Raw genomic sequence first — 26,581 nt, forward strand, 5'->3', positions numbered from 1 at the left:
TGGTTTAATGTAGAAAAAGGGATTTGATGACTTAGGGAGACTGGAATGTTAGAGTGAATTTGTCACTTGAGACCCACTCACACCCGTGGGAAGGTCCAGAAGACATGCCTTTCCCCACGACTGTTCGGAATAAATTTGAGACGGGAGCCCTGGCATCCCTGGCTCTTCTCTGTGGGCCAGACTTCACAGTGGGAACTGCAGGCACAGAACTGGGAAATGTAACCACAGTGCGAGTGATTGGATCAGGTGTGGCAGGGACCAAGTGGCTGCACTCAAGCCCCAAGGAGGGCGTGGTCCCTGTGATGGACAGCAGGGTCAACGCCGCAATCAGAATGGCCTGACTCCTGCAGACGGATGGTGTTGGCTATTTCATCATGGGGTTCCTAGAAGTGAAAGATAGGAAGCCTACTAATTCTTACTTGTTTTGTGTAAGCAGAAAAGTTCTAGGTCAAGTAAACGGAAGTCTAACTTGAATCATGAAAACAGTGTCACGAACCCTCAACCAATTCTCAGACGTAAGCCAGTTTATAAACCCAGAACTCCCTGAATGAAGGGGGGGCCAGGTCCCCTTGAGGAAGGACCCTTGTACAATGCCAACAATATTTATTATTAATCATTTTTCCAGCCTTCCCCAAAGGGCCCTATGGCCTTTTGCCAGCACAACTGTACATTGGGGAAGAGGAAATAATCAGAACTTTCGGGCACTATTGGACACAAGCTCTGAATTGACACTGATTCCAGGAGACCCAACCATCACTGTGACCCATCAGTCAGAGTAAGGACTTACGGCTGTCAGGTGATCAACAGAGTTTTAGCTGAGATCCATCTCCCGGTGTCCTATGTAAACGCTCACCAAAGGGTGGCACAGCAGAGAAGGATTTTAATAATCAAGTGAAGAGGAGGGCTTGTTCTATGGATTCCAGTCAGGCTTCTTCTCCAGTCACCCCTGTCATCACTCAATGGGTTCATGAACAAAGTTGCCATGGTAGCAGGGATGGAGGTTATGCATGCAGTCAGCAACACGGACTTCCAGTCACCAAGGCTGGCCTGGCTACAGCCACTGCTGTGCCCAATCTGCCAACAGTGGAGGCCAACAATGACTCCCCCACGCGGCACCATTCCTCAGGGTGATCAGCCAGCTGCCTGGTGGCAGGTTGCTTGCTCCATTGGACCACTTCCATCATGCAAGGGGCAGTGTTTTGTTCTCACTGGTTTAGACACTTATTCTGGATATGGATTTGCCTTCCCTGCATGCAACGCTTCTGTCAAAAACACCATCCAGGTACTTGCAGCATGCACTATCCACCGTCATGGTATTCTGCCCAGCATTGCTTCTGATCGAGGAACTCATTTCACAGCAAGTGAAGTGCAACAATGGGCCCGTGATCATAAAATTCACTGGCGTTGCCATGTCCCCCACCATCTTGAAGCAGCTGGCTGAACAGAAAGGTGGAATGGCCTTTTGAAGACGCACTTACAGTGCCAGTTTGGTGGTAACACCTTACAGGACTGTATATGCTCTGAATCAGCATCCAAAATATGGTGCTATTTCTCTGACAGCCAGGATTCACGGGTCCAAGGATCAAGAAGGGGAAATGGGAGGCCGCCACTCACTATTACCCCTAGCGACCCACGAACAAACTTTTTTTGCCTCTTGTTCCCAGAAACTTATGCTCTGCCAGCCTAGAGATCTTAGTTCCAAAGGGAGATATTTCTGCCAGGAGACGTGAGGCCGTTGAACTGGAAGTTAAGACTGCTGCCTGATCACTTCGGGCTCCTCATGCCTCCGAAATAACAGGCAAAGAAGTTACTGTGCTGACTGGGGTGACTGGCCCTGACTGCCACGGAGAAATCAGACTACTTCTCCATACGGAGGAAACAAAAGGAGCCTGTCTGGAATCCAGGAGATCACTGAGGGTGTCTCTCAGTATTACCATGTCCTGAGATTAAGGTCGACGGAGAATTACAACAACCCAATGCAGGCAGGACTACTAACAGCCCTTTGGGAAGGAAGGTTTGGATCACCCCACCAGGTAAATAAGCACAACCAGCTGAGGTGCTTGCTGAAGGCAAAGGGAATAGGGAATGAGCAGTGGAAGAAGGTCGTGCTAAACACTGGGTAGGACTGTCTGGCCAGTTACATGAACAAGGACTGCAGTTGTCAGGAGTACCTCCTCACTGGGTTTTGATTATACATCGTTGTGTACGTATATGTACAACATCTTTGTTTTATTCCCTCTCTTATCCCCTTATCATGTAACAAATTTAAGTTCAAAAGGTACTGACTTCATATCACAGTGTTTAAGGGTTGTTAACTTTATGTCATAATATTTAAGTTATGGGATATTAAGAAGAGCAAACATCACTCAAGGACTTTACCTCTTCTTCTGGGGAAGGCGTGGGTGCACTTTGGGTTGTACTCAGGGTAGTTATATCATGTACGTTAGAATTATAACCTTGTTACTGTATTCATTTGGGGATTAAGTAGGATTTAAGTTGATGAGGGATGCGCTTGTGATAGTTCATTTTCTGTGTCAACTTGATTGGGCCCCAGGGTATCCAGAGAGTCAGCCAAACATTATTCTGGGTGTGTCCACAGGGTATTTGTGGATTACATTAACATTTAAATTAGTACCGAGTAAAGCAGATTGCCTTCCCCAATGTGGGTGGGCCTCATTTATATCAGTTGAAGCCTGAAGAGACCCAAAGGCGGACCCTCCCCTGAGTAACAGAGCATCCCCCAGCCTGACAGCCTTCAATGGACACACTGTCTCTCCCTGGTTCTACAGCAGCTTCCAGCCTTTGAACCTGAACTAGGACATCAGCTATGCAGATTTTGGACTTGCCAACCTCCATAATCACATGAACCAACTCCTTATAATCTCTCTTCCTTTCTCTCTCTCTCCTATTTCTCTGGAGAACTCTGCCTAATGCAGGGGTGAGTGGGAGGAGCAGAGGGCATCAGAGTGACAGGCCTCTGAGGGGCAGGTGGTTGAGAGCACCAATGATGGGGTGGGAAGGAGAAAACAAGAGGAGACAGAATTTCCAAAAGATAAACTCTGCCTATATCTTTCTGTGGACCCAATTAAACAAATCCCCACATAAAAACCCCAACTTTATGGCAAAGTGAAGAGCCACAACACTTTTCCAAAAGAGGTTGGCGAGAACATGAAAGCTGCCAGTCGCCCCAGGCATTTGCCAGGGCTGTATCAGCCCAGTGAGATTTTGGCCAGAAAAACAGGTCCTTCTGTGTCTCCCAAGATCACTGAGGCCCCCTGGGAGCGCCCCGGCCGCCCGGCCTGCATCTGGCTCTCACCTCGTAGGATGGTGACGTTGCGCAGGATCTCCCCGTGCTGTGTGTCCACAGCCTTCATCTCCTCCACGATCATGGACAGGTTGCGGACGTTGAAGTCCAGGCGGGCGCTGAGCAGGCCGAAGCGCTCCCGGAGCAGGTCGGTGGTGGCCAGCATGAGGGAGACGGTCTTGTTCAGGTAGTAGAGCTCCTCGGCCTGGGTGTGGAAGCCCAGTGTGCAGGAGAGCCGCACGTCATCCAGGTACTTGAGCATGCTGTACACGTGGCTGTCAGTGGCATTGATGTTTGTGAAGATGGTGCCGATCTCGATCTCGTGGGAAGCCATGCGTCCTTCCAGTGTCTCAAATCTCTCCACCGTGCGGTTCTGGGCGTAGCGGGTGTGGTACTGCAGGTCATGCATGTTCTCCTCGTGGTCATCCAGGAAGGATGAGATGTTATCCAGCTGCAGCTGCAAGCCCATGACCTGCAGCACCAGGTCGTGCATGCTCTCGGAATTCTGGCTGATGCGCTGGGACGAGGTCCCCAGGGTGGCCTGGAGGTTCTTGACCGCTTCTCCCGTCTTGCCCGAGGTGGTGCGCAGGCTGCTGAAGAGCCGCGTGTAGTTCTGCCAGTCGGTGACCATCTTCTGGAGGGTGAGGGTCTCCTCGTCTGTCTTCCGCCGGATTCCGTGGATCCACTCGGAAGTCTGCCCCACAGTGAAGTTGATCTGGTGCACTGCAGCCTTGACGTCGTAGCACTCCTGAGTGAGGTCCTTCAGAGAGAGGTCCAGGCCGGCTGTGGTGGCCTGCCAGCCTCTCACCTGGGCCAGGAAGAGCCCCAGAGACTGGTTGATCTGGTGGATGGAGAAGGAGCAATTACCCATCTCCTGGGAGATTTGTCCGCTGGTGGTGGAGAGTAGTTCGTGGGTCTGGGAGGTCTGGTCCAACTGAACCTCCTGAGCCAGAAGCATCTTCTGAATTCCTTCCAGCTCTGCCTGCAGCTTTCTGATCTCCTGCCCCAGCTGTCCAGCCTCATGGCAGAAAGAGCAATTGTTCGGGGCTTTCAGATCTTCAAGAGAAAGGGACAACATTTTGAGTCGCTGAAGGATCATGGGACAAAGGTCGCTTCTTTAATATTTTAGAGCATAATGAATTAGCAAGAGGCTTTCCTATCCCTCTTCCTTTCCTAAAACCTGCTCTGAAATCTCTTTTGGAAAAGTCTTGCCATCCTCTACGCAATCTTATTTCTACCAAATATCTTTACTCTGACCTGAAATGTACACTTTAGGATGTTTTCTCCATCTCACCACCAAATTCTCAAGAATATATCTTCATAACGTTTCTGAAGTTGCCAAGACCTTCCATTTACCTTTATTTTTAAAATTTCTCCCCATAGTTTAATATTTGTGCTTATTCGAGCCTCTCACAAGCTCGTGGAGAAGAGGGTGCAGGGATTTTTTTACCCCCGTGACTGATGAGAAATGAGGCTCAGAAAAGTGACTTGCCAGATGTCACTCAGCGGGCAGAACAGGACTTTCTCTTCCCACCAGGCAGACCCTCTCTAAACCCTTCTATTATGGCTCCTCCTGTCTCATTCTCAGAATGAGAATGTACCTTGTGAAAGCAAGAGATAGAGAGATTGTATATTGTGCAAACTTTAAGGCAGTGATGATGAGAGGGTCGACTTCTCAAGAACATTTGGAAGGTCTTAAAAATAATTTCAGACACGTGAGGATATTTGGGGAGTGGACTGTCTTCAGCTTGCTTCTCTACCTGGAGGCTTTGGCTAGATCTGTGCCACACACAGAACCCCCAGCCCCAATCCAGGGTGTATTCCAGGGTAGCAGCCCTCCCTGGATGGATGGTTCTCCAGCTGGACAGAGAGGCAGGGAGCCGTGGCTGTCTTTCCCTTGTGCCTTGAAGCTTGGTGAAAGCTGCTCTGTTCCAGGGCACCATGGCATGAGGAGAGCCCTGGCCCCACCCCAAGCAATATTGGCCTTCCGTCACGGTCATTAACACATCTGGACACTGGACACTTACCCAGCCCTTGGAGATTTTCCTGCATAGACACGAGCTTCTTGTCATAAATGGCCTGGGCCAGGGAGATGTCTTCTGAGAGAGAGTCCACTTTCCTGAAAACTGCAGGGGAAATCAAGACAAGGAAAAGGTCTTAGCTCAGAGAAACAGCAGTCGTTTGTTGAGAAGGCATTTTTATCAGCCCCTCTGCAGGCAAAACAATTCACTCTTCTTCTATGGGGCTTCCCAATGGCCATAAGGGAAGATGTTTCTATAGCTAGAGTCTGTCATACATCTCTTAAAAATATATATCTATGTATCTATATATCTATAGACATAGATACAATCTCGTTATATGTCTCTGTTAAGTGTACATGTGTATTTATACATATGTGGGTATATATGTATATATTAGAATATATAATAGTACATAAATTATACATATACATATGTAATTTCCATCCCCCTCAGATTTTAGAACTAGGACTTGATCACAAGATAGAATGGGGACAAATAAAAAAGAAATATAAAAAGAAAATGAAAATTATTCTGAATCCTATCCATCTCCGTGCCCCTCTTGCCCTACCTGAGTCCCAGCCTTATCTCTAACATCTAGTCCACCGGAGCAAACAAACCTACTGGCTTCCCTTAGTAAAGATTTTGTTAATCTGAAGCTAAGAATGGAACGGGATTGCAGTAAGAAGATGTCAAATTTGTTTTCACTTTTAAACATGAATTGTGAGCGTCCAGAAGGCAGAAGTTACCTGAACCTGACAGCACCTGGGTGAACCACCACAGTTATATAAACTGTTGAAGGTATGAGACTCATCAAACTTCAGATCCCTGGGCCTCACTGGCAGGACTCTGATTTAGTAGATCTGGGTGAGACCCAGGAATGTGCATTTTAACAAATCCTGGGGGTGACCTTGACGCAGACAGGCATCCACCCTCACTTTGAGAAACACAAAGACCATGGAAAGGGCTTTGAAATCATCCGATCCAGTGATCTCAACCCTGGATGCACACCAGAATCATCTGAAGAGCTTAAACACTAAATTAGTTCCATTACTTGGGGTGGGGTCCAGGCATCCTTATTTTTTACAGCTCCCAGATGATTCTAACATGGGGATGAAACTGAGAGCTACTATCTAGTCCTATTCTCTCATTCACCAGTAGGAAAACAGAGGTCCTGAGAGGTGGAGTGCCTTGCTCAAGGCCACACAGCTAATTATTGACCAGAAATTTGGAATTAGTCTTTGCGGTTTGAATTAGGCATTCAGAGCCCCTAGCCAGGAAGATGCTGGTTCTGGGCCCTGAGTCACAGAGATCTGTGTTTGTCTTTGTAGGGGGTTTTGGTGCTGGACAGACCCATGATGAGAAACTCCCCTGCAGCCTGGGGTAGAGCCCTGGACTAGCCGGATGCTGCAGGCAGGCTGTACTCACCCAGAGAGGCCAGCACAGCCACGGCCACCAGAAGCAGGGCCAGGAAGAGGTAAAGGATCCTCACGGAAGTGTGCAAAGACAGGTTCTTCTGGCAGCGGCTGCAGTGGGGCCCCGGCCGGCCTGTTGGGGGTGGGGGGGTGGGGGAGAAAAGAAGCCAGTGGCGGAGGCCGCAGCTAAAGGGTCAGTTCTCCTGCTCTGGCCTGCCTCATCCCACTTTGAACCATCCTCAGAAAGGGAGCTTTCCTGGATCCTCATCTCTACCCACTTCACTGCCTTTTCTCTAGCTCCTAGAGCTTTTAGGAATAGGCGAGACCAGAGTCAGGGTCTTCAAAGAACGCCCCCCATCACGCCATCATTCTGTCTCCATGGCATTCAGCCCACTGTGTGGGGAAACACCTCTTCCCGAAACATCAGTCACCTCATGGGGCAGCCAGTCTTGCCTCAACATTGGGTGACCAACTCCTCCCAGTTTTCCTAGGACTTTCCTGGAATTTAGCACTGAAAGTCTCCTTTATCAGGAAATCCTTGGCATTGGGCGAACCAGGATGGTTTGCCAAGACTGTCTCAGTTTTAAAACTGTAAGTCACATTCTGGGAAACCCCTCAGTCCCAGGACAACCAGGAGGTTGGTCACCAGTCCCCAAACTTTGCAGGTAACCAGTAGTTCTCCTGGAAACCAAACGGATGGCTCCAGCGTATCAGTTGGTCCCTGGTACAGAGGAAGGAGGGAAGCAGGTTTCTGGCGACGCTGGGAGGTGGCCAATGACCAGTGGTGGGTTCAACTTCAGCTGCACATTACGAGTACCAGGAACGTTAAAAAACCCTGATGCCTGTCCATGCTCTAGACCAAAAGAGATCAGAATTTCTGAGGGTGGGTCTCAGGCATCCCTGGGTAGTGACAATGCACAGCCAAGGTTGAGAATAGCTGCTCGAACCTATACTGAAACCCGCCAAGAAACCCTACGGCAAGTAATAGTTCAGGGGTCATTGGTTTCTCAGATCAACCCCATGCTAAGCTGGGCCCTGTGGGCCTGAGAAGGACGGGCCACTTAAGCAGCATGGGATACAATGAAGGGGACAGTTCTGGGCCAACTGGAAGACAGGCCCTGGGGAAGATGGCAGAGGTCCCGGACAGGTCTCAGGAGGAGCCCTGGAGACAGATGTCTTGTGTGTCAAACTTTGACTTCATCCATACTGCATAACCCAGGCCCATGCAATGCTTCCAGGGAGCAGCGGAGTAGGGACAGCCAGGACTTCGAAGCCATGTGGACAGACAAGTCTCCCCCCAGCCTAGGATCAGCCCGGAGCCCTTACCCTCCTGCGTGCATGGGAAGGACGGCATGTCCTCGTCGTCAGCAGCCAGCTCCTCTTCTGCAACACACAGCGCATCTCCGTCACCGGTGGCCGACCTCACTGTGATGGAGCCAGTGCCATCAGACCCCAGGCTGGTGCCCCGTGCCACACCCACCCCTCTCCAGCTGCCCCATTCATTTACTGTCCCCGTACGCTGGGCCCACCCCTGCCCCAGGTCCAAGTCAGCCCACCAGAGCTCCAGGTGACCTGACAGCAAGCAGAGCAAATGGGGATGGAGGACAGAATCAAGTGGCTGAGGAACTGGGATGTCCCAACACCTCTGGGGGAGCAGAGTTCATGATCTCCGGCAAATTGGTAAAAGCACACAGGCCAGCCCAGCTGCCTTCTCTATCTGTGCCTTGCTCAGAGCCCTGGGGTGGAGTAAGGAGAAACAGATTTGGCTTGATCTGGCTCAGCACCCTTCCATTCCCTGACATGTGGTAACTGAAGCAGGATTCTGCTTCTGTAGGGACAAGGGTGAATCTGACCCCAATATAGTCCCCACCCACACTCTGCATCCAACCCAGTTAGGGTGCTTTAGAGAGGAGGAGTGGGCAGTGTGAAGACACAGGATGGGCACAGCCTCTGCCTCACACATTGCCTCACGCCGGACCTTCCAAGGGGTGGAAGGGACCATGGCAGGAACAGACCTCACGTCGGAAGGCTGATCTGGTGCTTGTTCCCTGAGATCTCGTGCTCCCTAAATAAGACCTAAGTGTTGTATTCGCTCATTCAGAAGATTGCTCCCATTCCCCTAGACACCACCTACCCCTTCCTCCTTACAAGACTGGCTCTTTTTATGAATGACCAGAAGAAAGATGCCCCAAATTGGCAGAATGAGCCAAACCTCCAAGTGGGTGTTTGAGAAATGAGGTGGTCTGCACGGAGCTGACCAGGGCTTTTGTGCTGGGAAGTAGGGTGCAGGCTGATGATAACAGCTCAGTTGCTTGGGAGATATCTGGTGGGGGGATTTTTTAAACGACATGTGAACATCCAGAGGCAATAAATGAAAAGATCAATACATTTGACTACATGACAGTAAAACAACACTTCTGCATGGCCAAAAAAGCAAAAGACGAACAGGAAAATATTCACAACATACATCACAGATAAAGAGCTAATACACCAAATTTATAAAGAGTTTTTAAAAGCTGAGGAAATAAAAGACCAAAAATCTTACAGAAAAATGAACAAAAGACCTGAGCTGACAATTATGAGAAGAGATATAAAAATGGCCACTGAATAAATAAAAAGATGTTTAACTTTACTCACAATATAAATGCAACTTAAAACTACACTGTCAACCAGTTTCCAAGGCAGAAATAGAGACACAGATGTAGAGAACAAACATATGGACACCACGTGGGGAAAGCAGGGGTTGGGGTGGGATGAATTGGGAGATTGGGATTGCCATGTATACATTACTAATAAGAAAAAAAATCTAATTGTAAAAAAATAAATAAAAAATAAATAAATAATTAAAACTACACTGTGATAATATTTCTCACCCATCAGATTGACAAAAATGCAGAGGACAATACACTCTGTTGGCCTAGGTGGTAGGGAGTTGGGGTCTGAATGCAAAAGGGCCCAAAGCTTGGGGAGGGGGGTTTAACATATACATTTACCCTTCTACTCAGCAATCACACTTTTATAAATTTGTCCAGATAATAATCTGAAAATATATGTGACAAGGTTATTCATTACAGGATTATTTGAATTGCAAAAACTGGGAACTATCTAGACGTACAAATGTAAGAGATTGGTTAACATAGAATAACTGGCCAAAAAGTTCGTTTGGGTTTTTCCATAACATCTTATGGTCAACCCAAAAATACACACAATGGAGCTCAATGCCACTGTACAAATGAATAAGGAAATCTCTATTAACTGATGTAGAGTCATTTAAAGGAGATATTACATGAAAACAGCAACATGCAAATGAGCACATATGGTAGCCACTATTTTGTAAGAAAGAAGAAAAATAAGAAAATATGCATATATCTGTTTATCATTAAAAGAAGAGATATAAAAGAGTAAACCAAGAAACAATGAAGTTGTTTCCTACAAGGGATGGGGTGGGGAAAAGGCTATAGGAAGGAGTCACAGTTCTCTGACTATAATTTATTCGTATAGTTTTGACTTTTGAAAACATGTTAATATTTTACATATTGAAAAAATTAAATTTTATTAATAAAAAATACTTGGAACCCAATAACCCTTGCTTACTTGAATGAATACGATAAACATACTAAAAAGAAAAACTAATCTAAGTAAATGATGATATAGCTTGGACTGTGTAACCTCAGTCTGGGATGCGATAGGGTAGGACTGGGGAAGAAGTGAAAACAAATCTTGAACCTTTAAAGCAATTTTATCTGCTGGCGTAGCATGGGTAAAACAATTCTGAAGTTATTTTAGATTAATTCAAGATTGAGCAAATCGACTAAGTGCATTGATGTGGTTTGGAGCCAGGGTTCTCACTGTGGAAAAAGGGATACAGAAATATAGAATGGGAGAGACAAATAAGAACCCCTTGGGGATGGATTGAAATTGAAGGTATCAGTGGGAATTAGTAATTTCTAAAATATGTTTATGTGTGTGTATATTTCTTTATGTTCATATATATGTATAGATGTATCTATATTTGTAGCTATGTGTATATATATAACTTTGTTTGTTGAAAGGTCCAGGAAGCAAAGACATCAAAATACACATAGCACTGAACACCCCTAGCAATCCAGATGTTGGTCTCTAACACCATTTCCCAGTTTAAAAAAAACAGGGCTCCTTGGAGAAATGGCTGATTGTATGGTTGGGCAGAGGGTAGGTAGAAGATGAATCTGGAACATCTTGCTATTTCAGAAATTAAGGGACTGCTAAAAGAAATAAAGAAAGAAGAAAGAAAGAAAGAAAGAAAGAAAGAAAGAAAGAAAGAAAGAAAGAAAGAAAGAAAGAAAGAAAGAAAGAAAGAAAGAAAGAAAGAAAGAAGAGAGAGAGAGAAAGAAAGGAAAGAAAGAAAGAAAGAAAGAAAGAAAAAAAAAGAAAAGAAAATGATAGGGGCATATCACAAAAAAATAGCCTGAAGGTGCCCCCACTGGCCAAATCTGGAACAATTTGAGGGCTAAAATAATTAAGTATAATAATGAAATTATAAGTCATTGGAAAAATAGGAATCCATACCAATGACAGACAGACAGACAGACAGATAGGGAGAAGGGAGGGCTCTTCTTACTGCTGGAGTTGCGATCATCATGGCAAAGACCAGATCAAGCAAGAACCATCAATGGATGCCACCTCTTGGGAAGACTGTGATGAGGAACAGAATATATGATATGCATGCGTACGTATAAGGCTTTACACATGGCCTTAAAGTGTCTCCTTACAGACGACTTATTAGTTGTAAGGGAGGAAAAAAAAAAACAGTAATTATATATTGTGGAAATCAGGCAACACTGACCAGGTGAGCGAGAGACGGACATTGTGTACCTCCAGAGGTGACAGCCTGAGCAGCACACACTATCACCCATGTAATTTATTGGCCAAGAATGCATAACCCCAATCAAATCATGAGGAAACATGAGAAAAACACTAAGTAAGGATTGTATTTTAAAAAGCTGGGGGGGGGGGGGCTGTATTTTTTCAAAAATATTAGAGTCCAAAAAAAAAAAAAAGAAAGGTGAAAGAGACATGACAACCAAATGCAATCCTTAATGTTAAGCTAGATCCTGTGCTGAAGGGAAAAGAAAATCTATCAAGGGTATTATTTGATCAATGAACATCAGAATACATATGGTAGATTAGGTAAAGAATTGAAGCAAATTCATGAAGTTCATAATTGTACCCTGCTCATATTCCTGTTCTTAGGAAATCCACACTGAAGTGTTCAGAAGTAAAGAACCATCATGCATGTAACTTACCCTCAAGGGCTTCAGAAAAAAATTATATGTTCGTGTGCATATGTAATACGTGTGTGTATAAATAACACTGCAGTGACGATTCTTATACGTAAACTGTTATACCCATATAGGATTTTCTTAAGACGGTTTTCTAAAAAGTGAATTGACTGGATCAGATTGTAAAAACATTTTAATGTCCTTGAAACAAATGAACAAACTACCATCTAGAAAGAGCATACACATTACACTTCTACCCACACAGCATATGAATATACGCTGATATACTTGTCCCTCCCCCCAATGAATCTTGTAAAAAATAAACGTATTTATGGGTCTAACTCAAAGAATCTCCATATTTTATTTTGCACATTTAATAATTGTTAGTGAAATGGAACATTTTTGAGTGCTTACCGGCCATGCCTTTCCATGAATTAACCATATGTAGCCCTGCCCATTTTTCCGTTGAACTGTTGATTCCTCTTCTCACGGAACGTGTTGGTGAGAACATAACCTATCATCATGTGTATTGCAGATGTTGCGATATATTTATTTCTTATTTCTGAAAATTGTTAAAGCTTGTGTGTGCACAGCTCTGGGGCCACCATAGTGCACTCCAGGCGGAGGGAGAGGGTGGGAGGGGGGTCTGGAAGGGCATTTGCTCTGTAGCCCCTGATTAAACAGTGGATCCTGAGGGCTCTGTGTTCAAGACTCTTTCTTCCAGAGGGCATTTCCTAGACTTTTGCCAGGTGCCAGGGGAGCTACCGATCTGGGAGCACTGCGTTTGATTCCTTAGATTGGGTCACCTGGAACCCCAGACTAGTTGAGGGCAAGCCTATGTTCACCCAGCACCGCCCTTAAAATTAGGAACTGAAACCAGACAACAGGAGCTGGATGTTAGGAATCTAGAGCGTTGGGTGGACCCAACTTCATAGTCCAAGACTATTTTAAGCCGGTAACGCTACAAGTAGAAGCTCCTGTGTTCACCCAGCACTGCCCTTTTCCCCTCACCCGGACTCCCTGGAGATGTCTTGTCTCCTTGTCAACTCTCCGGCAGGTGGATTTCCCCTCTAGCCTCTTGCCCCTCCTCTCCCCCCTTTTCAAAGGAAAAGACTGGCTGGAGTGAGACTCAAAACTGTTAACCACAGATATGGGCACTGACCAATCAGTACGAAGACTGTGGCCCATCAGAAAACACTGGGGCCAGAAAAATCCCAACCGGAATGGCTGCCCCAGGGTGACAGCACCTGTAAACAGCATCTTCTAGGTTCGGAGTTTAATCCTTGGGGGTCTTTGGTCCAGCAGCCCCCCTTGTGCCGCTCACAGCCTTGTCTCCATCTGCACCCAAGACTCTAGATTCCTAACATCCAGCCTGTATTTGTTGACTCATCTGGTTTCAGTTCCTAATTTTAAGGATTTTTTTTTTTTTTTTTTAGCTTGGTCCCTAGGGATTTTCCGCTTTTCCTTTCAACTCTAGCTATGCATTTCGCAGTTTGCTTGCAGTTTACTGAGCACCTAAAAGTTATAGTCCAAGAATATGGTAAGCCGGTAATGCTAGAAGTGGAAGCTCCAAATTTTGCTTTACTTTGTTCCCTTTTTTAATGCGATGAAGGGCTGCATCTTCCCTTGAGGCAATCTTTACAACGATGCTATAAACTGTATAGTAGAAAGTATCACTTTCATAGGCAAAGAGACTGAGGTTCAGAGAAGTTAAGAATGTTGCTTAACAGCACCCATGATATGTGGAGGAGCTGAGATCTGAACTCAGAAATCTTCCCTGCCACACCCCTACCCCCTCAGAGTAATGAGCAAAAGTTCTCCAAATGCTAAGAATCCTTGCTCCTGCAACCACAAGGTGAGCAGGTAGAAATGAAGAGGGCTGGGCCCATGCCTGAGCGTGGGATGGAGTCTCGGAGCTCTGGCGATGACCTGGAAGTATCCTCATTTCCCAAACACTGTGCTGTTGCGACCACCATGGTCCACATGGGAGCCAAGAGGCAGAGTGGGCAAGGAATGCCCGGTAAGTGAGGGCAGCCCTGAACAGGCTCAGTAGGGGAGGGACTATGGATGACTCCAAATTTAAGATTCAACCATCAATGCGATGAATGCCCTTTGCTTGTCCTCCAGGTCAGGGCTTACATGTCACCTCCGAGCAGTCTTCCTTGAGCTCCCAGACTGGAGTAAGTCCCTTGTTTGTTACATATTCTTTCACGTGGTCCATATTTTCCCTTTGTGGAATGCAGTATACTCTTTATTATTTATCCAACAGTTTTCTTTCTCAGTGTTTAAGATCTGAGGGTGGGGACTGTGTTTTTCTTGTTCTCTGCTTTACCCAAAGTCCCTAGCACAGTGATTGGTACAAAGAAATGCTCAACAAACACAAATTTTGAATCGATCTATGAATGATTTTTATGTTATGCTTCTTGGTAGGGGGTATCTGCCCGCATGTGGAATCATGAGGGAGCCTGGTCCAGAGACCAAGGTCAGCATCCCCCCACCACCACCACTCAGAGACTCTGAGTTAATTTGGGGGAAGGGCAGAGACCTGGGTTCACATCCTTTACCCCATTTGGTCCCCACAGCTAGCCTGAGAGAGAGACAGGGTGAGAAATTATTCTCCTAGTTTTACATAAGGGGAAACTGAGTTGGGGGGGGAGGGTTAATTTTTAATGCCTGGCTAAAGCCACACAGATAGCCAGTGGTGAGACAGGCTAGGACCTGGGACCCTTTGCTGCAGTGCTTGCACCTGGACAAACGTCTCCTCAAGCAACAAAATACAAAGAAACTATAAGGGACTAAAAAAACTGCGTGCATGTGCAGTTGGGGAAAATTCTGGACAAAAAGACCAAAAAAACCCAACTGCCACTTCTGGAAAGCCAGGAGCAAAAACAGGGGGTTGGGTGCCAAAGCAGGTCCTGCACATGCTCGCTGCACACACCACCACCTGAGGGGTGGGCAAACCACCTAAGCCACCCCTCCAGCCTGACCCCTGGACACACCCCCTACCCTCTCACCCCCTTGTAAGGAACCAGCTGGCCTCCCCCTCGGGGAGCAAGGGATCTCGTTGTTTGCACTCCCCACCCCGCCGCTGCAGCAGGGGCCCCAGTAAAGCCCTGCCTGAATTTTTTGTCTGGCCTCTGATCCGTTGCTGTTGACTGGGGAAGGCCAAGAACCCTCATTGGTAACAGGGACAAAGCCTCCTAAATTTCCTGCTAGACCTTCCTCTTCACCGTCACAAACTCCAGGTAGCCTCTCTGTCTGATAGAGTTAGTGTGGGCGCGTGTGTGCACGCACCTGCGCGCGCACTCTGGAGGAGGGTGGGTACAGTGGCAGAAAGAAGGCTGACATGAGGGCTTCCTTTACATGCATCCTAGGAAATCCACCTCCTCTGCCCTGCTTTGTGTCTTAGGCTGCTACCCTATCATCAATCTGCACACTTTGCCTGGGAGGTTACCAGGACTGCCATCGCTTTCCCATACACCAACGCCTAAGGCCAGGCGGTGCCTTCTGTGCTGTGTCCGACCAAACCCTCACCCTAACTAGTGGCGCCCTCTCAGATGACCTCAGCCAGAACCACGCTGCGGGCTGTAGGATTTACAGCAGCATAGGGCCCCTCGGGGAGGTATCCCTTCCACTCGCTGGAGCAGAGAGGTTTTCTAGACCTTCCTGCCTGCGTTTCTCATCTCTCTTCCCTGGTGGTGCTGCTCTGTCCACCCCCGTGTCTAGGCCTCCTCCCTCTTCTGGCTCCAGAGTCAATTTCATCACTTCGCTGTTTATAGCCTTTGCAGGGAGTCTGGGAAGAGCTGAAGCAAGACGGACACCGACCTTCAACACCCCCTCGGAAAGCACACAGCTCTGTGGTAGCCCTGCCCTCCCGTCATGAGCCCCCACACTGGCAGTCATCAGCAAGTGGGAATTCACCCCGAGGCGTCTGATACTTTGCGGAACAGCCCTGGGGAAGGGAAAGGATGGCCGGCGCCATCTCAGCCTACTTCAATTGAGGGGCTTCGCAAATGTTTGGCCCTATTCCCTTTGCTGACATCTCAGCTCCATAACTCACAGAACCCCCGCCCCATCCCCGAAGAGATCGTCTCTTTCTAATCCTTCGGACTTCCTGTTTACTAGCGCTGAGCCATAGGCCCTGGGGGTCTCTCAATTACCTATGTCTGGAATGCTGTAGCAATGGTTCCACTTCAGCCCTGTTCATCTGAATAAGAATGTAATCCAAAGCATTTGTGAGGCTTTTAGAAGCCAAACCCTGCGCAAGCATGGACTCATTATATGCACATTACACCAAGACTGAGCCAGTCAGAGGAAGGATGAGGAACCAGACATAAAGAATTGAGAAGAGCTTGGCTTGAGGACACAGAGGCTATGATTGATTAGAGGATGATCGATGAGGCAGGATCTGTACTCTCCCCTTGCACTGGGCCAAGTGCGGTCAGCAGAGCCAGGAGAAGAATTTTCCTTGGCGCTTCATCTCTCATGCTGCCTATTCCCTTCTGGGGCCATGCGACCGTGTTGGCTGTCCGGCTTTCCAGAGTTTTCAGAGAGAGGGAGCGGGAAGGGAACTTCCAAGTCATAGAGCCCACCTGTCATGTTACAGAGGCTGGGAGAGGTTAAGTGATCTGTCAGCTGGCTAGCAGTGCCGAAATGCCCAGGGATCTGAAGCAAGATGCAAATACACATACCGAATGCTTGCAGAATTACACACATCCAAGCCACACGGCTCAGAAAAGTCTCTTCCATCCTGACCCGGCATCTGTTTACCCTCCTGGCCTGCCAGCAGTTTGTAATCACCTTGAGGTCAGGAAATCTTCCCTCAGCCTCTGCAGCACAGGACTCATCTCATAGTGGGCGTTCAAAGAAGATGGGTTTACTGACCCTTTGAGAAGGCCTTCATCCTTAATTAACTTCCGCCCTTTTCATTAAGCGCTCGGTTCTACTAAAAATAAAGATTAATGACTTAAAATATGGTTAAATGCAGTTTATCCTTAGAGTTTTCCATGGCTAGGGAGTGTTGGAGACTTCTGAAGCACTGAGGATGCCAAGGCTTAAAGCAGCAGAGACTTACAATGAATATATGGGGAGGCGCCTAGTGTTTGGATTGAAAAGGAATGAAAGGGGAGGCTGGGGGGCGGTGCAGCAAAATTTGGGATCTGCTTCCCCTCCCATTCTCAGAGCTGGAACAAGAGATATGATTTTCCTCTCCTAAAGTTAGAAGACCTCCCTTTTGGTGGGGGAAGGGGTTAATTTTTTCCATCCGCGTTCAGTTAATTACTTAGAATACCACCAGCATTTTTATGGCCCTCTCAAATCAGGCCGTGGTTCTTTCCTGTGTCATACATAAACCATCCATGAAAGTGAGGACTTCTTGACATGCTGAAAACTGAGAAGCACCTGAGTGTCAAACATTACGAGCTGCCGGGTGCTTGGAACGGTTGAAGATGTTGCCACCACAGCTGTCTGAAAAGAGGCCATCTTTCTAGGAAGGCAGAAATAGCTTCTGCTGCCTTCTCTCTGTCTCTCTTTTTCATTCTTCTGTGTTTTCATTTTTCTGATTCCAGGATAAAGGCTGCTGGGACAGGAGGGGGTGAGCTCGAGAAAGGGCCTGGACCAAGTGTTCGGGAAAACCCCTCTCTTGGGACATGCTCGGGTAGCAAACATCAAAGACTCTGTGAGCCAGTTTCAGCCTCCCCTGTTCCGGAGGCCCCAAGGGAGCTGTCAAGAGGGACCATCCTGACCTCTGTCATAAAGAAGCCAGGCCCACGTATGACCCACCAAAGGCACAGTCGGGCCCCACTCTTCAGCTAGCAATCTGTACCCAAATTCCAGGCAGTGTACTTAAAAAAAAATTAACCTTAGAAGACAGCATTGCAAGCCCAGGCTCATAAAGCAGTGGCAACCACTGGCGATTTGAAAGAGCCTCTGTTTATCCCATACCTACAGTCTTACTATCCAACTCAAATATCAAAAGGGCAGCCACAAGGGAACTCCCTTGTTTTTTTCAAGCCCCTGCTCCCACAGAGCCACGTCGTAGAGTCTGATTTGAAGGTGCCTGAGTCGGCACATGGCTGGGCGTGACTTCTGGCTCTGCTGGGGGTGAGCCAGGTTCGCTTCTCCCTCTGGAGGTGGAAAACAGCCCCGACCTGTTCACCAACTGCTAACTCGATCGTGGGTGCTGACTCCGGCTCGCTTTTGGTTGACCGAAAATGTGGAGTTAATTCACTCTTTAGCCTTTCTGGGACTGCAATCTTCCATCAGAGTCAGCGAGGCGGAGAGATTCGAGGAACTGAATAAAAGGTCTTTCTCTGGGACCTTCAAGGAACATATTTTGATGATTATCTTTTACAGAGTTCACAGAGTGGGTTTTCAAAACAGCCAATTGGGTCAGTAAAAATAAGGATTTCAGAGTCTTCTCAGGAGCCAATGCTATATTTAAAGTTGCAGAACAACTGTAGTTTATGGTCAGAGAATGCTATAATTAAGGTTGCAAAATTGTTTTCATTAGAACCCTTCTGCCATGACCCCCTCCCCACAGGCTTCCGCTGTGGGTATGTCTATATTCGGATGGAAATTGGTCTGTCCCTCTCTGCTCTGATGATCTGGTCTTTCCTTTTCAGAGTCTCCTGCTTGGCAAGGTGCCAAGGATCTGTTTCCTATGACAGTCACCTCCTTTCTGCTCCTTCATTCCTAAAATCCACATTTGATGCTCTGGGACAGGCATTTCCTCTCCCCACTGCCACCTCCCTCTGCATCCTCAGGGCCAGCCCCCAGCATCTGCCTGCCTTGCATGGTTACTGTAACCACAGCGCTTGTGGGCAAACTCCCTCTTTATCCTAAATGACTCGCCTCCCCTTTTTTGGCCCTCAGGGTCCTAACGGTGGCACTCCTGGCATCTGGGTGGCACAAGTCTCCATTAGACAGGATTTACCCATGCCGCGCAGACATCTGGTGTTCTGACCCACCAAGTGCCAGTAGCAATCCCTGGTTATTTGTGATAAGTCCAAATGCCAATCTGTATTCGCGGGTTCCACATCTGCGGATTCAACCAACCTCAGTTAGAAAATAGTCTGAAAAAAAAAATTCCGGGAAGTTCCAAAAAGCAAAATTTGAACTTGCTGAGCGACCAGCAACTATTTACATAACCTTTACAGTGTATTTACAACTATTTACTTTTACAACTATTTACATTCACACTGACATTTACAGTGTATCAGGTATAATAAATAATCTAGAGATGATTTAAAGTATACTGGAAGATGTGTGTAGGTTGTATGTAAATACTATGCCATTTCATACAAGGGACTTGAGCATCCCTGGATTTTGGTATCTGTGGGTGATCCTGAAACCAATCCCCTGCAGATATAGAGCAATGACAATACCCCTTCAAGGGACTGTATAACCTCTATTTGAGAAGAGAACCCGGGCTATCCACTCAATACGAAAGACCTCAACCCTCCCCCATCACATACATACTGGTCTCCCCTGTGAAGACAGCAGCTCCTGCACTGCCCCGGAACCCCACATATCCACTGGGTTGGGGGGCGGAATCATTAGTTTCTTGATCTTGATGGTCATCTCTGGGCCTTCAAACCTCTCACTCTCTGCTTTTCACCACTTCCGGTCAGGCGGGCTCTCACAAGGGGATTCCCCTTCCCTTCTCTGCGCTCCGTGTGCAAAAGAGAATACCGTCTACTGCACAGAGCTACTGTGAAAACGAGACAACATATGAAAAGTACCTGGCACACAGTAAATACTTGATAAATGGCAGCAACAGCCATTTTTATTAGGGTTATTTTTCTATCCCGCTTGAACTGCTGCTGTCATTTATCTCCCTTTCCTAATACCCGTCACTCTCAGGACCAATTTCCAACTTTCAAGAAGTTCCGTTTTCAAAACACGTCCTGCAGAGCACTAGTTCAAAATATTAAAGTACATCTGGAAAATGCTGCATTTTCCATCACCACTTCAAGACTCACATTAACATAGAACAAATTTTGAAAAGTTATGCAAAAAATAAAGTCCATTTCAATCTGTGTTTAATTCTGTGTTTCTCAAACTTATTTCACCATAGAACTTCTGCCATTCTTGAAAAAAATGATCTATTAAATCCAATGGAACTGGTATTAAGAGGTGCACCCACTTTGGGGAATACTGTTCTGGATAAGTACATCACCTGGATTCGATTATTTCTTCATCCTGTCTCCCGCCACCAGCTTTAATGGAGGCAGCCCATTAAATTTAATGTTGAAAGCCCATTGGGTCTCTAGACCTCAGGCCTCCTTGCCCTGGAATCTGCTGGTCTCCTCTCCACGGTGGCCGCAGCTCAGCCTGCCCACCATCTGGGGTAAACCTCACTGCTGTTCCCTCTGCGTGATCGCAAGCTCCTTTCTTGCTCCCTCTCTCACTGTTTTTCCTAATTCCCTGCACTAAGTCTTTACACTCCTTCTCCCAGGCAAGCAGCCTGGCCTCCAGGATCAGCTTCAGCTTCTGGGAGCCTTTAGCTTTCTCTCCCTGCCCTGGTGCCTTTCATGCCCCAGCCTGTTCTCTCTGCCCTGTGCTGGGGAAACCTGGCAGGGGCATGTCAGACACTGGTGTGGCCCTGTCCTCAGTCACGTCCTCCTATCTGCATCTTCACTCACTATTCCTCTTCTTCTCAGCCCACCTCATTCTCCAAAGATGAGCTCCCTTTCTGAAAAAGATCAAAACCATTAGGTTTAAGCTCTTCATCTTGTCCTCCAGGTGCCTCGCCCTCAAACCTAGTGCAGACGAAGGTGTGTGGAGATGGGCCCAAAGCACTGGGAGTATAGTGTGGAGTCTATTTCCAAACTTCCTTTTTTTTTTTTTTTCAATTGAAGCACAGTTGATGTACAATATTATATGGTACAGGTGTACAGCAGAGTGATTCACAAGCTTCAAAGGTTATATTCCATTTACAGTTACTAGACAACACTGACTATACTCCCTGTGCTGTACAACATATCCTTGTAGCTTATTTAATACATAGTAGTTTGTACCTCTTCATCCCCGAGCCCTGTCTTGCGCCTCTCCCCTTCCCTCTAGTTGGTAACCACTAGTTGGTTCTCTATATCTGTGAGTCTGCTTCTTTTTTGTTACAGTCACTAGTTTGTTGTATTTTTCAGATTCCACGTATAAGTGGTATCATACAGTATTTGCCTTTCTCTGTCTGACTTATTTCACTTAACGTAATACCCTCCTAGTCCATCCATGTTGCTGCATATGGCAAAATTCCATTCTTTTTTATGGCTGAGTAGTATTCCATTGTGTGTGCGTGCGTGTGTGTGTGTGTGTGTGTGTGTGTGTGTCACATCTTCTTTATCCATTCATCTGTGACAGACACTTAGGTTGCTTCTGTATCTTGGCTTATTGTAAATAATGCTGCTATGAACTTTGGGGTGCATATATCTTTTTGAATTAGCGGCTTTGTTTTTTTCGGACATATGCCCAGGAGTGGAATTTCTGGCTTATATAGTAGTTCTATTTTTAGTTTTTTGAGGAACCTCCATACTGTTTTCCATAGTGGCCGAACCAATTTACATTCCTGTCAAAAGTGCATGAAGGTTCCCTTTTCTCCATGTGCTCGCCACCATTTGTTATTTGTGTTCTTTCTGAGGATAGCCAGACTTCAAATGAGCATGCCTTTTCACTCAGCAACCCCTTTCTAGGAACTCTTTTCTAATAAGGTACTGATACCACTAGGCAAAGATGGAGGTGTAAAGATTATCACTGTGTGCTGTGATAAACTGGAAAAGTGTGAATACCTTAAATGCCCATCAATAGGGATTGGTTATATAAATTATTGTAAAGCCATACTATGGAATATTATGCAGCCATTAAAAAAATAATGCAGATCTATACTTATTGCCCAGGGAAGATATCTAGGTTCTGTTGCTGAATTTTAAAAATGCATGTATAGAATAAGCCACATTACTAGTTGTATAATCTTACCTATGTAAAAAAAAATTAGTGTGCAAATATACACAGAAGGATTTCTGGAACAATTCTCATCCAAATCCTGTCAATTATCTCTGAGGGGTAGGAGTTCATGTAAGTGCTATTTTTTTCCTTTTCTGAATTTTTCAAAAAAAAATTTTTTTTTTGTTTTGCTTCTGTTTTTTTTATTATTATTATTTTTTGGGGGGTACACCAAGTTCAATCATCTGTTTTTATACACATATCCCCGTATTCACTCCCTTCCTTGACTCCCCCCCTCGAGTCCCCCCCACCCTCTCCGCCCCAGTCCTCTAAGGCATCTTCCATCCTCGAGTTGGACTCCCTTTGTTATACAACTTCCCACTGACTATCTATTTTACAGTTGGTACTATATATATAATGGGGATGCATGGGAAAAAAGATTAAAAGCAACTAGTAATGCAAGAAGCCTGTGTCTACATCCTTCCTGGGGCCCCATAAGGACAGCCAAAAGGGGAGTGGGGGGGTGGGGTAAGACAGGGGTAGGAGATGAAGAGGTACAAACTATTATGTATAAAATAAGCTACAAGGATATATTGTACAACACAGGCAATACAGTCAGTGTTTTATAGTAACTAGAAATGGAGTATAACCTTTGAAGCTTGTGAATCACTCTGCTGTACACCTATACCATATAATATTGCACATCACCTGTACTTCAATTGAAAAAAAAAAAAAAGGAGAGCTTTGCTCTCCCTTCTAGAGCAAAGCTCAGCCACTCCTATCTCCTTCATCCCCAGGCGCCCATCTCCCCTTCTCTTCTCTCCCTCTGCCTTCCAATGAGCAGGCCAGCGCCACCTCGGAAAAACCCTTCACGCCTGGCCCCCTTCTTACTTACTTAACTCCTTAGCTCCCTTTTCCTGAAACTTCTCTAACATGAGGCCTCCCTGCACCTTTGCTCCAAATCCACCCACTCCCCTCTCGGTCTCTACAGCCTGCTTTTTTCAGAATCAAATAACCCTGAGCTAAGCCTGTCCATCAACAGTCAACACTGTTGACCATTTCCTCCTTCTTGGAGCTTTCTCCTCTTGGTTTCCATGACATTATGTCCTTCTTCTCCCCCTGTGTCCCTGACTGCTCCTCTGGGCTCATTTTCTTCCTCCCTTATTGCTTTCTCTAAAAGTAGAGATTTCCCAAAGTGGGTGAACGTCATTAGAGAAGTAGCAACCAGGCCCTCTCCTGACAAATCCTCCCAGGGCCTCGCCAAAGTCAACAGGACACAGTTGGAGTCCTTGGCATGGCACTCAAGGCCTCCGGGTCCCATGGCTCCCTGCCAACCCTCGGCTTCCAGGCAAATCTGTACATCAGCCCTAAGCACACTTACCCAACAACAGTGCTCAGCTTTCACCAACATGCTTCCTGCCCCTCCCGACTCTCTTGGAGAGACCCCATCCAAATCTTTCTCACCCTCCACTGCCTAAAGCCTTTCCGACCTGCCCCAACTTGAAACGCTCTTTCTCTCTGGGGATTCCTATGGAATCTACTGTATAAACCCCTCCCTGGGGCCTTCACATCATCCCCTTTGATTACTTGCTTCTCTTCTTAAATGTGCATGTCTTGTGTCCATTGGAGGGTATCCTTGCTCCCCTTTGGACTAGCCACCTCCTCCCCCAAAGCGGGTATCAATACATGTTGGCCGACTGAAAGGTGTGGGGCAACATCTCAAAATAACTATTTTAGCCTGGGTTCAGGTGGATGTGAAGGCATCCATCTGCACCTTAAAGGAGTGTCTGCAGGCCTCCAGCTAGACGCGCAGGACACTGTTGAGTACGGGTCTAGGGCTCAGAGGAGTAAATTCGTTACTACCAGCCTGTCCTGTGTATTACATCCTTGAGGCTTGGGTGGGGTTGTTCAAGGAATGGGAGTCCATGGCTGAGACCACAGACTCATCCAGAGGAGGAGCAGCAAAGGAGGAGAGACGGGAAAAGGACCAACAGCACCTGAATTCTCTCCTTGCGACCTCTCTTGTGACACCACTTTTAGATGTTTTATGAATGATTTGGGCACAAATCATAAGTGTCCCAGGAAAGGGTAAGCTCCTGGAGAGAAAAGACTCTAAGCCCTTCTCTGTATCTTTCTCGGCCATAGACACACAAGCCCTGGCCATTTGGCAGTTGGTAAAAAAAAAAATGCTGGTTAAATAGAAGCTTGAATCTTTACCAAATATCTGCGTTAGGTTCTGGGGACACCATGGTGTGATTCTTGCCTTTAAGGATTTCAGCCCAGCGGGGGACTCAGATGTACCCACTTAACAAATATAATGGACACCTCCGAAGTGCCAGGCATTGTGCAAGAGGAAGACAAGAAAAAGACAGACAGGGTCCCCATGCTCATGAAACTCTCATTTGGATACTACCCTGTGGACTTTACAGTCTTAGTCTGGAGGGAAAATGTGGATAGATAGATAGATGATAGATAGATATAAATATATATACCCTCACAAAGGAAAAATATTAGAGGAGAATGTCAGAGCTGGAAAGAACTTCAAAGACCATACAGTCTACTTGCAGATGAGGAGACTGAGGGCCAAGGAGTACCAATGACTTCATCATAGTTATAAAGTGATAAAGGTGGTATGTGACAGGGCTAGGCTCAGCCTTGGGCTTCAGTGCTCACAACACACACACACACACACACACACACACACACACACGCTGAATTAAACATGATCAAAACACAGACAGTGACTACATGAGTGGCAAGCCCATCATGCTGCTGTACTTGCCAACTCTGTACTTGTACCACCCGGCACAGCTGTCTGTCCTTCACGAAAACTGTCAAGCTATCTACCAACATCTATTGGGAAACAGAATTCTTTGTCCTCTCTTCCAAATTGGCTTGGGATGGGAGCCTTCAGTTATTAAAATCACCCCAGCTGGATGGCAAGGTAACCAGTGTGTGTGTGGGGGGCGGGGGGGACTGATCTCCAACATCTGAACCCCCAGGGTGCCCCTCCCCCATCAGGCCATTTATTGGCTCTGTGCACCTTTGCAACGTCAGCTCCTTCTAGTCACAGGCCCCCTCCAGCACCCTGAGGTCTGAGGATGGAGGTCAGGCTTCCCAAAGGGACCCAGTCTGCATGTTCGTGAGTGGATATATGCCCCCCTGCCAAGCTGTGGGAGGTAGATTTTCCTGGGATCGCACTGCTATTTTCAGAGGCCCCCTGTTGTCCTGCCTACTCTTTGCCTGCGGGGTGTGGGCACTGCTCCCTGATTCCGTGGAGAGAGGTTGCTCCCCCCAGGTTTGGGGAACAGCGGGGTGTGGCTCTGCCCGTTCACGGCAGCTGAGGCCGTCTCCCAGGGGCATAGCGGTCCATGCGGCAGGCCTGCTTCTAACCATCTCTCTACCAAGTCACTTCTGCTCCCCAAGTGGCCCTCAGGCCCAGAGTTCCTGGGCTGAGTCACAGTGCATAAGAGCGAGATGGGCCTCAGGGACCACCCAGGAGGGGAATGAGGCCTAGAGACGGAAACACTGACCAAAGCCTCACTCGGGGCCAGGACTAGAGCCCGGGTCCTTGATCTTCAAATCAGTCATCTTCACGGTGAACAGGCTGCTTCTGGGGGGGCGTCCCACATGGCTGGGAAGGTCTCTCACAACAGGACCCTCTCGCTGGAGATGTGGGAACAGTTCCACAGGTGGCTGTTAATGGCTCAGACAAGCCAGTGGGCAGTTCCAAGGTGGGCCCATCACCGGGGGCTGGTGGCAGCTACGTGCCCCTCAGGTGTGAGACGGGCTGGACCTGGGGCCGGGGCCCGCTTGCATCAAAAGATGCGGCTGCCTGGGAGGCCCGGCTGCTGGCCAGTGGGCGGGCGGGCAGGAGGCGCCACAGGGTGGAAACAGCTTGGCTGGCAGAGCAGGCCCTGGCGCCTGGCCACTGGTGGCGGCGCTCCTTAGCAGACCTGTTTTCTTGTTTAAGTACCGTCCCCGCCAACCTCCACAAAACATAACATCACCGTGTTTTGCTTTGCACAGGGATGGCGAATCTTTGCCAGCAGATGTAATTCTCAGATTGGTGGGGCCCTTGGAGGAGAGTCTGAAGGCAGCTTCCCCCCCAGGGAAGGGCCGTCCTGGAAGGGGCTGCCCGCTCTTCTGGGCACTTTACTTTTTCCATGTGGGTGAAAAAAAAAAACCTGATTCTTCACACTCCCCAGATCCCCAAGGCCAAATATTGACTGACTGCCCTGGCTTTTCCATCTCAGGTGGAGGTGGCGGCTCTTCCTGGATCCTGGGGAGGATGAGGGCAGACCCTGCGGGGAGGCGCTCTGGGAATCAACCCCGCCTTCCCCGCAGCTCTGAGGCCCAGGCCCTGGGATGTTCTGGAGATGCTGGAAGGTTTCCCGAAACTGGGGGAAAAATACACAACAGCTGCCCTGACGGCCTCGGCGGACAGCAATTCGGCCCCGCGTGGTGGTGAGGCTGCTGTTGGAGGGAAGAGGAGTGAGAGAGGCAGGCCTTGGGTTTCTTGCTCCGAGCCCACAGCCCCCCAGCCAGCAGGCCTGGAGGACCCTGGGACCTGATGACATGCTTCAGCCGGTCCTCCTCAGAGACCTCCTCTAAATACCCTTTCACACCAGCTCTTTCCTCCTT

General features: G+C 47.4%; 1 protein-coding gene across 3 annotated transcripts in view; it reads right to left on the bottom strand.

The window, feature by feature from the left end:
- SCARA3 (scavenger receptor class A member 3) overlaps positions 1–26,581 on the bottom strand; it is a 41,077-nt gene that overhangs the window by 12,375 nt on the left and 2,121 nt on the right. For all 3 annotated transcript variants that reach the window (XR_009051451.1, XM_057723361.1, XM_057723362.1), the window contains exons 2-5: positions 8,064–8,162; positions 6,751–6,870; positions 5,332–5,430; positions 3,317–4,360 (exon numbers count right to left, since the gene is read on the bottom strand). Coding sequence is in view for 2 of the 3 variants with exons in the window: in XM_057723361.1 (XP_057579344.1) it covers positions 3,317–4,360; positions 5,332–5,430; positions 6,751–6,870; positions 8,064–8,162 (1,362 nt within the window). In the remaining variant the exon portion in view is untranslated. The remainder of the gene's footprint in view (positions 1–3,316; positions 4,361–5,331; positions 5,431–6,750; positions 6,871–8,063; positions 8,163–26,581) is intronic.

This window comes from Hippopotamus amphibius, chromosome 2, assembly GCF_030028045.1.
Source record: "Hippopotamus amphibius kiboko isolate mHipAmp2 chromosome 2, mHipAmp2.hap2, whole genome shotgun sequence".
NCBI lineage: Eukaryota > Metazoa > Chordata > Mammalia > Artiodactyla > Hippopotamidae > Hippopotamus > Hippopotamus amphibius.